The following is a 13,785-nucleotide window of genomic DNA, read 5'->3' on the forward strand; positions in this document are numbered from 1 at the left end:
GGGGGAAGATGAGGAGGATGAGGATAAGGAGGAGTGGAATGTAGAGAGAGGAGAAGAAGAAGGGAAGGGGAAGTAGAGTAGGAAAGGATGATGGAGGGAAGATAGGAAGTAGGAGAGAGGTAGAAGAAAGAGGTGTATGGAGAGCAGAAGAGCTAATAATAGGTTTTTATTTTTTTGGGCGTTGATGACAAGAGGAACTGATGTAATCATTATTTATTACTATATGATACTGGCTATGTATAGTATACATGTGATTGTATGTTATGAAAATGGAAATAAGAAATGTTTATTAAAAAAAAGAGGCAGTTTTGGTGGCCTTCATTGAAAAAAGACATTGAATCTTATGTGGCTAGTTGCCCCACTTGTGCTGCAGCAAAACGCCCACCGGGTAAACTCCAGGGGTTGCTCCAGACGGTAGCCCACCTGGAAGCCCCGTGGAAGGGGATCTCTATGGATTTCATTGTTGAACTTCCAGAAAGTCAGGAAAATACAGTGATTTGGGTTGTCACTGACATTCTCCAAGCAAGTTCATTTTATTCCTTGTTCCAAGATCCCGTCCGCCAAATCCCTGGCTAAGTTGTTCATCACACATATCTATCGCTTGCATGGGGTTCCGGACCGCATCATTTTGGATAGGGGGTCCAGTTCACCTCACTATTTTGGAAAGAGTTCCTGAAACTGATTGGCTCCGCCCAGGGATTAAGCTTCGCCCACCATCCTCAGACTAATGGGGCCTGCGAGAGGACCAATTCTGTGCTGGAACAATATCTTCATCAACTACCAGAAGATAATTGGGTGGAATTGTTGCCTTGTGCTGGGGTGGCATACAACAATTCAGTGCACAGTAGCACAGGTTTTACAATCTTCCGGGTGATTTACAGACATGATTTTGTGCCTATCCCCGAGATTCCTCGTGAAAAACCACAGGTGTCGTCCCTCTCCGAGTGGAGTGATCGCCTTCGAGAGATGTGGCCTTTAACGTACCGGGCGCTAGATGCTGCACACCGTGCACACAAGAAACAGGTGGATAGGAAAAGGGCAAAACCAAGAGACTATAAAGTTGGTGGTCATGTCTATTTATCCACTAAGTTTCTTCAGACAACTCAAAAGTCTAAAAAATTGGGTCCCAAATATGTTGGCCCGTTTCCGATTATCAAAGTTATCAACCCTGTCTCCGTCCGTCTCCAATTGCCTAAGTATCTCAACCGTGTTTATCCTGTTTTTCATGTTAATCTCCTGAAGCCAGAACATACTTCTCCCTTGAGGGCTCCTTTTCCGCCTCCACCTGCTCCGCTTCTGGTTGAGGGTGAGCAACACTTTGAGGTTCGGGAGATTTTGGACTCTCGTAAATGGAGGAACCGTATTCAGTATCTTGTGGCTTGGAAACATTTCCCCCCTTCTCATACTGAATGGGTTGATAAATTCCATGTGCGGGCTCCTCGTCTGCTCCGCAAGTTCTACTCTGCTTACCCAGACAAAACACGCCCCTCACTTCGGATTTCTAATTTCCCCCTTTCCCTTTTTCTCTTCTATGTCATGTTGTTCGTTTGTTTGTCTGTATTCTTTCGTTTCTGCAGGCGTGACCATCCTTTTGTGGAGGAGGACCGGATGTCAGCCTCTGCTTCGCTGCTGCTTTTCGGCTGCCATTGAAATGGGCAGGGGGGGCATGGTACTTGGGAAGGGAATCATTCTGTACTGGAGGATTGTTTGACTAGGGAGTTATTCTCACCATCTCTTTGCGCATGTGGAAGGAAGGGCGTTTCCCGCCAAGGTCAAACTGTCCAGCATTCCATCCTGATGATGATTTTTGAAGATGTCTCCCACCTGACAGTTGGGTGAAATATGATTGTACTATGGACTGGGGTACCAAGGGGAGGGAATGAATCTTGTATTGATATCTATTGCTTTCGCGCCTTTTTATTCAGATTCAGCTTTGCTTTGCTTCTTTTCGTTTGTAGCCAGTAAAAGTACACAATTCTGAAATATGGAGTTGAGTGGTTTCTTTCTTGGTTATTAAATGAAGGGGCAGTGACATTGACATTTGAAATTAGAGAACAAAAAGATAAACAATTTTACAAGGTTTGGGATTTGTTTTATCAATGGTTAGATAAAAAATCATGATAATGGAAAAAAGTGGGAAAACTTTTTATATTTTAAGAATAATAGAATGATATATGCAATACTATAAGGGTTTAGCACTGTTAAACAGATTAGAACGATGTAATGGAATAATGTTGTATGTATAATTTCAATATATAGAATATTTTGTTTAAAACATAAGAATAATAATTGGAGTTGAACTATTGAGGCAAAATGATGTATGTATGGATTCAATATTCAGAATATCTTGTTTAAAATTAAGGAATAATAATTACAGTTGAAATTACAGTTGAAAAATTGATTTAACAATAATATACTTATGTTTATCTAATGAACAATTTGTGATTCAATATATAATTGTAAGTTGTGACCATGTGAAGGACGCACAAAATTGTCAGTTTGTTCTACCTGAACTGCATGTCTCAAGGGTGGTGTGGGAGCAATCACTGGATGGGTATTATTACGGCCCAATTGCCTGGAGACTGAGGTAAATCTGAGGACACTCCCTCTGTTTCTCCTGGTGACTCCCCAGATTAACCGATGATTCAGAAGAAGGAGCTGGAAGGGAAGAGAAGACAAAACCAACGGCAGCTTCCCTTCCTGAACCGTGAATGGTCTGTGGTTGCCTACTCAGGCCCGGCGCTGGCGCCTGACAGCCAGGAATTGACTGCTCCCACACCACCCTTGAGACATGCAGTTCAGGTAGGACCAACTGACAGTCTCCAAGGTGGGGTGTGGGAGGAGTCACTGGATGGGACATACCAAAGCTAGATGTCCATGGGAGGGATTATTGGGCCTGAGTTTCCCGAGTGTCCAGGACACCCTGAAGGATACCTCGGCCGAGGCATATGTATCTAGCCGGTAATGCTTGATGAATGGTGAAGGAGAGGACCAGGCTGCGGCTCTGCAGATGGGGGCCTGGATGGCCCAGGCCGCTGAGGTGGCTGCACTCCTGGTGGAATGTGCAGTAATGCCCTGTGGCACGGGCAGCCCTCAGGCCTCGTAGGCCTTGGAGATGGCCAATCTAATCCACCTGAAGATGTTGGTAGGTGAGACCTTGGCGCCCTTGGAAGAGGCGTGGAAGGAGACAAAGAGGGCCTCCGACCGTCTGAAGGGGTGTGTGCGCTTGAGATAAATGTGCAGGGCCCTTCTAGCGTCTAGGCGGTGCCAGGACCTTTCCCTCTCAGAAGAAGGGTGAGGGCAGAAGTCCGGGAGAATGACCTGCCCCCTGTGAAAGGGGGAATTGACCTTGGGCATGAAGGCTGGGTCGAGCCTGAGAACGACTCTGTTGTTGTGAAAGGTGCAAAGGTCGGCCTAGAGGACAGAGCGTTAAGCACGGAGACCCTCCTGGCCGAGGTGATTGCCACGAGGAAGATCACCTTGAGGGTGAGGAGTTGAAGGCTAGCCTCCCTGAGGGGTTCGAAGGGTGGCTCCAGGAGTGCCTGGAGGACCGTGAGCATATCCCAGGAGGGGAACCGGTGGGCTACCGGAGGCCAGAGTTTAGCCACCCCCTTGAGGAATCTTTTGATGACTGGGACCTGGGCGAGGGACTGGGAGCCCTCCCCCCGGAGGATAGTGGCTAGAGCCGATACCTGTCTCGGTAGGGTGTTGTGAGCCAAATCTTCCTGGAGGAAGTCCAGTACCTGAGGGACGGAGGCTGATGAAGGTTCTACCTGCCTGGCTTGGCATCAGCTGACAAAGGCAGTCCATGTCGCGTCATAAATGCGGGTGGTGGATCTCCTTCTGGAAGCCTCCAGGGTGCTGATAACTCTGGAAAAAATCTGGGACACCCTCAATTGCTCCCGTTCAAGCGCCAGGCGGTCAGATTGAGGCACTCCGGGTCTGGATGGATCAGACTCCCCTGGCACAGCTCTATCCTCTCCTGTGGAATACGCTAAGGAGGAAGGACTGACAATTCCACCAGGTCCGCAAACCAGGGTCGTCGTGGCCAGTGAGGGGCTACTAGGATGATCTCTGCTCTCTTTGCCACTAGCTTCCTCACGATCCCTGGGATGAGAGGGAGCGGGGGAAGGCGTACAGAAGACCTGCCGGCCACCTGCAGCATAGTGAGTCGGTGTCCACTGCCCCCAGGTGGGAAACCAGGATATGAAATTCGGAACCTGTGTGTTCGATGGAGAGGCGAAGAGGTCCGCCATCGGATGACCGAACCTCTGGCTGATCTGTGCGAAGATGCTGGGATGAAGCTGCCACTCCCCGTGGTCCACCGTCTCCCTGCTGAGCCAGTCCACCTGCTGGTTGTCCACTCCGGAGATGTGCTCCGCTCAGATCAACAGGAAGTTCCGCCTGCCCAGCTTTGTCGCAAAGAGCCACGGAGTGAGTGCCTCCCTGTTTGTTCACGTGAGCCTTTGCTGCCACATTGTCCGTGAGAACCAGGATGTGCTTCCTGGTGACCGTCTGTTTGAACCGGCGGAGGGCTAGGTGGATTGCCCTGAGCTCCAGCCAGTTGATGTTCTTCCGCAGGTCCATTGGCGTCCACCGGTCCTGGGCCAACTGGGACTGCAGATGTTTGGCCCCCAGCCAAACAGACTTGCATCCGTGGTGAGGACCAGCCTGCCCAGTTCCCTGAAAAGAGACCTCTTCGCTAGGAAGGAGGATCTCCAGCGGAGGGACAGCAATACCTGAGGGGTCACTAGGACCTTGAAGCTTGCATTGGTTGTTCCGTTCCTCTGGTGGGGAAGAAGGAACCACTGCAGGTCTCTGGCGTGGAGGCGAGCCCAAGAAACGATCCTGATGCAGGATATGAGCTTCCCAAGGAGCCTGGAGAGGAGAGCTACGGGAACAGATCGAAGCCTGCGAATCTCCTGGACCAATTCCACGATGCTGTCCCTGCGCTCTTGGGACAGGAAGACCCTACCCTCCACAGAATCGATAATGGTTCCCAAATGTTGGAGCCTGGTGGAGGGAGTTAGATGGCTCTTCTCGAAGTTAATCAAGAACCCCAGGGATGACAAGGTACTGATGGTGATGGTAAGGTCCCTCTCTGCGCAGGCAGCTGAGGGGACTAAGACTAGGATGTCATCTAAATAACAGTGGAGGCGGACCAGACAGGAACAGAGGTAGGCCACAGCCAAAGCCATTACCTTGGTGAAAGTTCTGGGAGCCGAGGCTAGCCTGAAAGGAAGGGCCCTGTACTGGTAATGGTCCCCCTGGTATGAGAACCTGAGGAACCTGCGATGGTCAGGGGCGATCATAATGTGGAGGTAGGCCTCTGTGAGGTCGATGGAGGCTAGGAAATCCCCTTGCCTGACCCCTTCCAAAATGGACTTGAGGGAGGCCATCTTGAACTTCCAGTAGACTATTCTGGAGTTCAAGAACTTAAGGGCTAGGATGGCCCTCCACCCACCTGAACCTTTGGGAACTAGGAAAAGGTGTGAGTAGAACCCTGATCCCTTCTCCTCCTCTGGCACCAGTTCTATGGCACTAATGTCCAGAAGGTGGAGGCTGGCTTCTGCATGAGGGCGCGCTTAGCCGGGTTCTTGGAGGAGAGAAAGGTGCGGAATCTACTGGGTGGAAGGGAACGGAACTCCAAGTGGAGTCCTAATCTGATGGTTTGAAGGTCCCAGGCATCCGAGGTGATGCCTTCCCAGCGGTCTGTGAAGAAGGAGAGGCGACCGCCGATGGGTAGATTCGATCCCGAATCACTTACCCCTGCGGAAGGAGCGGCCGCCCCCCCCCTCGAAAGGGCCGCTTGCCGGCCTGCTGGGGTCTAAAACTCTCCCTGGAGAACTGCCTGTCCCCCTGTCTGGAGCACCTGGGAGCAAAGTACCTTTGTGCCTGGTTGTCCTGCTCCGGTGGTCGGTATGAAGCTCTCCTGGCGTATGGCGCCACTCGGTGATCTGCACGTCTGGTGGTAGACGGGAAGACCTTTCTTTTATTTTTATCCTCGATGAGAATGCGGTCCAAAGCTGGTCCAAAGAGCTCCTCTGTATTCCGCCTCCGCCAGGGGCCAATTTGCCTGGAAATCAGCCTGCCAATGATGAAGCCATAAAAGGCGTGTGGACGCCACCGAAGATAATAGAGCCCTGGAGGAATACTTTACCGCATCCAGGGTTGCATCGGCTGAGAACTGGGTCACCAGCAGCTTTGTGATGTCCTGTTGGAGCCTTACATCTGAAGCGGGCGTCCTGTCCCAGATCTGCTCCAGCCACAAGATGGTGGACCTATTAAAGAAGGATGCGGTCGCCGCTGCCTTGATGGCCCACAAGATGGCCTGGAAGGTCTTATGCATGACCAGTTCTGCTCTCCTGTCCTCTGCCTTAAGACAGCTGGAGATGTCTCCTGTAACTATGGAGGAAGCGGAGGCCAAGGCTGCCACTGGAGCGTCCACGGAAGGCACCTGCAATGCTTGGTTAAAAGATGCATTTAGGTTGTAGAACCTACGGTCATTACTCCCAGGACTGGGGAAGGAACCCAGTTTGGTCCACTGTGATTTCAGTACCTCCAGGAAGAGGTCCGGTGTGGGGATCTCCTCCTTCTCAACCTGGGGCCTGTGAAATGGGCCCTGCTTTTTCTTCCCCCCGCTAGTACTAGGAGTGGGGATCTGGCTAGTAGCTGGAGGAGGATCCAGATCTGCTGTGGCCTTGGCCTTGCACAGAAGGGAGCTGAACAAAGAGGGAGGGAACAACCCTGCAATGAAGGGGGCCTCTGGGGTAGAGAGGTCCTCATCTTCTGAAAACCCCAAATCCTTCTGTTCCTCCCCCCCTGACTCTGAGCCTTCGCTGGCAGTGGAAGGTGATGAGGCTCGTGAGTCCCTGGGGACTGGAGACTCAGGCCTGGCTGTGTGATCCCGTGGAGCACACGGGTAGACCAGGTTCTGGCTCCCTGAAACTGATGCTGCATGCCTGAGGCTATGCCATCTGCAATAGCCCTGGCCAGCATATTCTAGAAACCTTCTGGCAGTTCTGGGTAGGGGGGGGCCTGAGCTCAGGGGCCTGAGGGGCCAAACGCTGCCTGGGAGAACCCACTGCTCTACGTCCAAAGGGGTCCCCCCTCGCCCCCAGTGAATGAGAGGGAGATAGAGGAGGGGACAGGGGACTATGCTCCCTCGAGCGTCTCTCTGGACCTGCAGAGCCAGGTTCCTGGGAGAGAGAAGGGGGCCTGCAGGGAGAGCAAGATCTAGCTGGGGAGGGGCTGATGCAATCCCTAGCCCTCCTGCTGGTCGCCTTGGTAGAAGGGGGCTCCTGCCTAGGCCTCTCCCTTCTAGAAGATTTGGAGGAACATTTCCTAGAAAGTGATCTCCCCCTGGGCCTTGGGCCTGCCCCCCTGGAGGGTCCCTCACCCAGATCGGAAGGCCCTGGAGAGCTGGGAGCCAACGCTCCCTTGTTCCGTGTGGCATCCGCCATCGCAGTACTCACAGTTGGAAGAATTGCGTCTCTCTCTCTTTCTGCCTCTGTGGCCTGGTCTCTCTGGGCCTCGTGGATCCGGTGCTCCTTCGGATCCGGGCCCTTCCTGACCGTCCACCGACCTGCAGACCGAACGGAGACCGCTGCACCGCCTTGCGCTGGGCCCTCCCTGGATGGCCAGCACAGAGCTCAGCCCGACAATCCTCTTGCTTCCTGCGATGCTGGGGAGCTGTGGCAACTGAGACCAGTTGCCTTGTCGCTCCGCGCATACACCCACGAGGCCTTAAAATGGCGACCACCGACCATGCGGTCCAATGCCTAGAACGGTTCCGGCTGAACCGGTCCTTCTTCTAGCTGCTTCTGGAGTCTTTGTGGATCCAATGGCTTCCTCTTCTCCTCCGGACGGCAGCTGGCTGTGAGGCTCGGCTCCCCCCCCCCTCCACTGGGTGCTGGTGTTGCGAGGCCTGCGGGGCTGCAATGAGCGCGGAAGGCGCTTAGGCAGCCAGGCAAAAGGGTGCGAAACCAAAGCAGAAGAGGCAAAAATAAAAGGTAGCTAAGGAAAAAAATTCCTGCAAAAACCTAGAAAGGGAAAAAATACTACAAAAATACTAAACTCAAACTAATTTACTGGAGAGTCACTGAATAGCTCCTGTTAGGGCAAAGACTGAAGTTAATCTGGGGAGTCACCAGGAGGAACAGAGGTAGTGTCCTCAGATTTACCTCAGTCTCCAGGCAATTGGGCCATAACAATACCCATCCAGTTACTCCTCCCACACCCCACCTTGGACACCTTGTAACCAAATGACACGCTATATGAAATGGAAGAAGATTGTATGTGTTTTATATTTTTTGATCATTTTTGTTTGTTTAAAAATTTAAAAAAATTAAAAAACCAACTGTGGCAAGAAAGATTGTAGAATGGGGCTAGATTTACTTAATGTCTCACTTAGCAACAGAAATTTTGGACTCAATTGTGTCGTAAGTCAAGAACTACCTGTGTATTGCTATTTAGGAAGGAATCTATCAACTTTTATTTTTGGTTTGCTTGTTTTTCTCTGTATCTCACCCTAAAATATAGCAAGTATTTCACTGCCAATGAGCATATATAAGGAATGTTCCCTGATCCAATTTTGAGGGTGTTTCTGGAAGGCAGGAGTAAATTTGCCCTAGTATTGATAATATATTAGATTTTTCCCAATCTGGTCTTCAGACAATTTTTACACTCAACCCTGCAGACATTCCAAATAGCTGCATATTGTAAACTAGGCAATAAACCATTCAGAATGAGAAACAAGGACTCTCACATCATACTTCACCAACCATTCTTCCCCTCTTGCCAGCTATTGTTGGTTTTCCTTCTTTTGTCTGTCAATTTTATATGCCATTATTGTCATCACTGTACATTCTGGCAAAATCCTCTTATCTTAAACTTTTTAAAAACTCTATGTTCCTCATAGTGTAAGCTGAACCTGATCAAATCTTCGTTCATTAAGAGGGAGGATGTCTTTTTTTCTACAGCTATGTACTTACAGAGAAATTTGAAATGGTATAAAATGGAGGACTTGAAAAGTAATCAAAATATAAATGTAAATTCTCAACAACTGATTTTATTGACATTATAACGGATACTTTTTTCTTGCTTCTTTTAATAGTTATTTATCCTGGGATAACATTTAATATTATATTAAACCAAATATTCGCAGTCTGCATTCAAACAAGTTGGAAAATGACATTAGCGAGGTTTATACCTGTAAGTAAAGGTCAAGATGCAAGTCTGGTTGTTTCATCAGCTGTTTCACTTGATGCCTTCGCTCAACAAGCTTCTTAATTTCTTTAGGCAAGATTCCCATTTCTAGAGATGAATCAGGTAATTCAGGTATTTCTTCTTGTTCACCATCCTGTGAAATAATAGGTTTGACATAAATATTATCAAAATACTTTAAATATCACAACTTTTCTTGGATAAAGAGTATTTTAAGAATAAAAATCAAAGTTAATGTCAAAAGTGCACTATACTGAAAGGGACAAGATAAGATAAAGTTTTAAAAAATGGAGTTGAAATTCAGCTTTTCAGTACTGCCAGCATGAAAGACCATTCCAAAATGTTAAATTCCATCACAAGCACAAAATCCAGAAGCATTTTCCAAATAAAAACAAAATTAGATATATTCTTTTCTTCGAATGAAGTTATCAATTTAACCATCTCTACTTTTTTTTTCTTGTGGAAAATAATATATATTTCTGCTTGCACTTATTAATCTTTATATCATTTGTATTAGCAACATTCACTATACTCTTTCAGATTCTTTTACAAAAAATATTTGTAAAAGGAACGTTGGTCCTACCTGAATGTTCTTCTTCTTGGCATACTTTCAAATATACTTTCAATAATACTTTACAAGCTTTAGTAATTACTCAAACATTATGTATAAAGAAAAAAATGTTGATTTTGGTTTTACTGATTAGATAAATCAGTTTTAGAAGCTATTAGGTTCGTTGTTATAGAAATGGCTAGTATATATTATTGTAAAGAAGTAAAAAGTTGAGGCTGTAATGTTTATTTTCTTCTACTATGCTAAAAAGAGTTGGAGGTCAATGCCTTTTTTTCTTTTTTGCTTTCTACCTCACATTCTTTTTTTCCCTTTCCCCCTCCCCTAGTTTCCTTTTATTTTCATTTTTCTTTGTATTTTATATTCTGATAAACTAATAATACCAAATTGTCAAACGTTTTTTCCACATCAAGAAAAATAATGGCACTTCTGTGGGTTTTTTTTTAACTCTTGTCAACAGCAGAATATATCTAATGTTGTATCTCATTCATTTTTGAAATACATCTGGTCTGGGCAAAAAAGTCATTTATTCTCTTTGAGTATTTTGCAGTAAAGACCTTACAATGTAAGTTTGCTAAAGAAATACTTCTGATTATTTGGGGGAGTCAATTTTTTCTAAATCAACATAAATCCAGTTCTTTGTTCTGTGGTGAGTTTTTCATGCTTCTGAATTTCATTCATTACCTGATTTAAAAGTTAGGCAAAATTTCTTGAAATGTCCAACAATATATTCCAGAAATACTATAAGATCCTGGCATTTAATTAAACTTCAGATTTTAATTGATGTTTTTCTCATTTGCAATTATAGATTAATGGAAATGTCTGAATATCTTGGGTTGAGTTATATTGTTGGTTTTAGCTCCGAGCTTGGCAATTTGGTTGCAAGCGTTTCGTCCCCATTCAAGAAGACATCTTCTGTGTGCTTTGGATTGTGCTTGTCTGGGGGAGCACTGGCCTTTAAACACCTTTCTGAGTCCTGGTCTGATTTCAGGTTGTGTGATTGGCTGGCTGTAGTCATAGTCCTTGGTTTTTAGTAACATCTGTGTGATGCAAATTAGTGTTGTGGTTGTTGTTCGGATATCTTCTGATGATGTCATGGTCTGGTTTCAGTTTGATTTGCTCAGCTATGTGCGATGTGGTCTGACTCTTTGTGATCTGTCAAGTTATAACTTTGTTTGCAGCATGGCTCTTTATTGGTCTTTTAATGTTGCCTTTGGGTTAGGGTGGTTGATGTTGTTCTTTCATTCTAAGTGGCTGGTAGATTTGGTCGATGTCAATGTGTCTGTTTTTTTATTTATTAGTGGAAAACCAGTCTTCCAGGAATTCCCTTTCTCTCCTTCACTTCTCTCCTTGGCTAGATTGAATTTGTGTCCTTTTGAGTCTTCATGGATGGACTTGAGGGATAGAGGGTCATGTCTCTTCATGACCAGGAATTGTATTGTAGATTTAAAAATTGTTGGAATTGTAGATTAAAAATTATTTTAATTGTTCTGTATTTTTAAAGCATTTTTCAATCTTTTCCAGATCAATTGTTCGTTTACTATAAAATCTGTAATAGTAATTCGCAAATTGCTACATCTCTTGTATTCAGAAACAGATTTGGTACCATGTCGAAGAGATTGATATCTCCTTACAAAATGTTTTCCTCCATTTTTCTCCTCTTTCACCCCATATACCTACCCTCTTCCCTTCCACTAATAGTAGCAGCAATGGAACTTGAGCTTTTATTAACTCTTTACTGTTGAGGTTTTCACATCTTATAGGATTCTTTTCTAAAGTCAACTGAGTATGATGGTGGTGGTGGTGGTGGTGGTGGTGGAGGAGGAGGAGGAGGAGGAGGAGGAGGAGGAGAGGAGGAAGAGGAAGAAGAAGAAGACTATCCACTGTTAATAAAATAGTCTTACCTAAATACATTATGTTGCAAATGATCAAAATATTTTCTATAAATATGTTCTTAATGTATAAATTTTCAGATTATTTTTACAGCTGAATTAGTGATATGCATTAAGATTAACCCTTGTGACTAACAGTGATTAAGATGTTTATTCACAGAAATTAGCTAATTTTAAAATTGAAAAAATCATAATGATGTAGGATTACCCACAGAGAAAAATAACACTTTATCTTACCTTCAAAAAACAAGAAGTGAAAGAAGAAAAATTAAAGGAAGATTTAATGAATGAAATAAAAACAACTCTAAATTTGTGGAAATTTGTGGAAAAAATGTTTAAAAATAAAGTTGTCAGCAAAAACTTAATGTTACTGAAGAAAAACTGAAACAGCCTAAAGGAAAGTGGGCAATGCACAGGAAATTGAAAGAAAATTAGAGAAATACAAATGAAAATACAGAAGGAATATCAACACAGAATATAAATATAGAATATAAAGATGAATGTTAAAAGGAGAAAAGGGAGATTTTAATAATTATTAGTACCATACACAATAAATAATGATGAATGCATTCTTGATTTCATTCTTGATCTCATATCATTTATTTACCATCACTAATTAAAATATATTAAGCACACACCTCTGTCTTCTTGTGCACACTGAAAGACATTCTGTGAACTGTTGTAAAACAGATGTTAAACTCTTGGATAATTGAAGGATATAAACTATTGAAGTCAAGAAGCAAAATGAATTTGTCATATAAACCTGAAACAAGAGACAAATTTCTATTATAATATGTAACGCTACAGAAATGTCCAATGATGAAAAATTTCTTGCTATACCCCGCTCTAATAATTTTATTAAGATTCTTCCATAAGTTGGATACACCTGCTTTAAAATGAAAAAAAGGTAAAGAAGACTTTACCTAAAACACCCATACTTAAGCAACAGTTAAAATAATCTATTTTCAGTGGTTGCACACCAACTCCTCCATGTGTATCAACAAAAATGCTAATTCACTATTTGTGTTTCACTATTTGAAAGATTATAATATATACATCTCAAAGATACATCTTTCAGGTTCTTCAGAATAGCACCAAACGTGAAATGTAAGAATGAAAAATCTGATTTTTTTAGGAGAATTGTGCATACACAAACACTAATATATTTGAAGGCATAAGCAACCACTTTAAACATCCTAATACATATTAATAAATGATATTATATGAGTAATATAATATTATATTATATGAGATATTATATGAGTAATATAACACTTTGCAAGACCCTTTATTTCTTGATTTAATGCTCAAACTTACCAACTTTTGGTTCCAAAACTAAACCTCCAGAATATGCTGCCTTTTTTCGTCCTAACTTTGATTTATTCTGATCATTTTCCAAATCTTCATCTTCTTCCAACTTATGAGACATAAGAACAGGACAAAATGTAAACTCTAATTCAAGCTTAATACATTCAAGGAAATTTTTTTTTAAATGGCTAATAAAGGTCTGTATGATAAAATGGGAATGATTAATTGGATTAGCCATGTTTTTCCACATTAACATATTCAGACTATTTTAAAAATTCTAGAAAACCTGGCTTCCTACCATTCCATACCAAAGACATTGATTAAATGGGTAAGGAAAGATTATACAAAAATCTATAGTGGTAGTCAACATATGATGAGCTCAAACAAGTCCGTACCAATGTTCAAAGACTAATACTTATTAAAAGGTTGACTTAATTATCAAGAACTGCTGATTAACTTTCAGCAAATGTAAACCATCTGAGAAAAAATACTCACATGCTTCTGCTTTTTGAACAGTTGTTTATCAGGCACAATATAATCTTTTTCATAAAATGCATGAAGAAGCAAGTATTCATTGCGCTCAGCTCGTCCACCCATCAGCGTCCTGGACTGAAAAAAATGAAAATAGAAAAAAGAGCTATGTAGGATAACTTAAACCATGGGTTAAAATATCAAAAATGGTATTACTTCATCTGTATTTCAAATGTCTAACTTGCCATTTTTTCTATTCTTTACAGTAAAACAAAAAAAGTAACAACATATTAAGTTAATATGGCTGTCAACAAATCTACA

At 43.9% G+C, this 13,785-nt stretch overlaps 1 protein-coding gene across 1 annotated transcript in view; it reads right to left on the reverse strand.

The window, feature by feature from the left end:
• POLA1 (DNA polymerase alpha 1, catalytic subunit) overlaps window positions 1–13,785 on the reverse strand; it is a 388,965-nt gene that overhangs the window by 287,050 nt on the left and 88,130 nt on the right. The window contains 4 exon segments of the mRNA XM_032226833.1: window positions 9,212–9,361; window positions 12,324–12,448; window positions 13,003–13,102; window positions 13,489–13,602. Of these exon segments, the coding sequence (XP_032082724.1) occupies window positions 9,212–9,361; window positions 12,324–12,448; window positions 13,003–13,102; window positions 13,489–13,602 (489 nt within the window).

This window comes from Thamnophis elegans, chromosome 11, assembly GCF_009769535.1.
Source record: "Thamnophis elegans isolate rThaEle1 chromosome 11, rThaEle1.pri, whole genome shotgun sequence".
Lineage (NCBI taxonomy): Eukaryota > Metazoa > Chordata > Lepidosauria > Squamata > Colubridae > Thamnophis > Thamnophis elegans.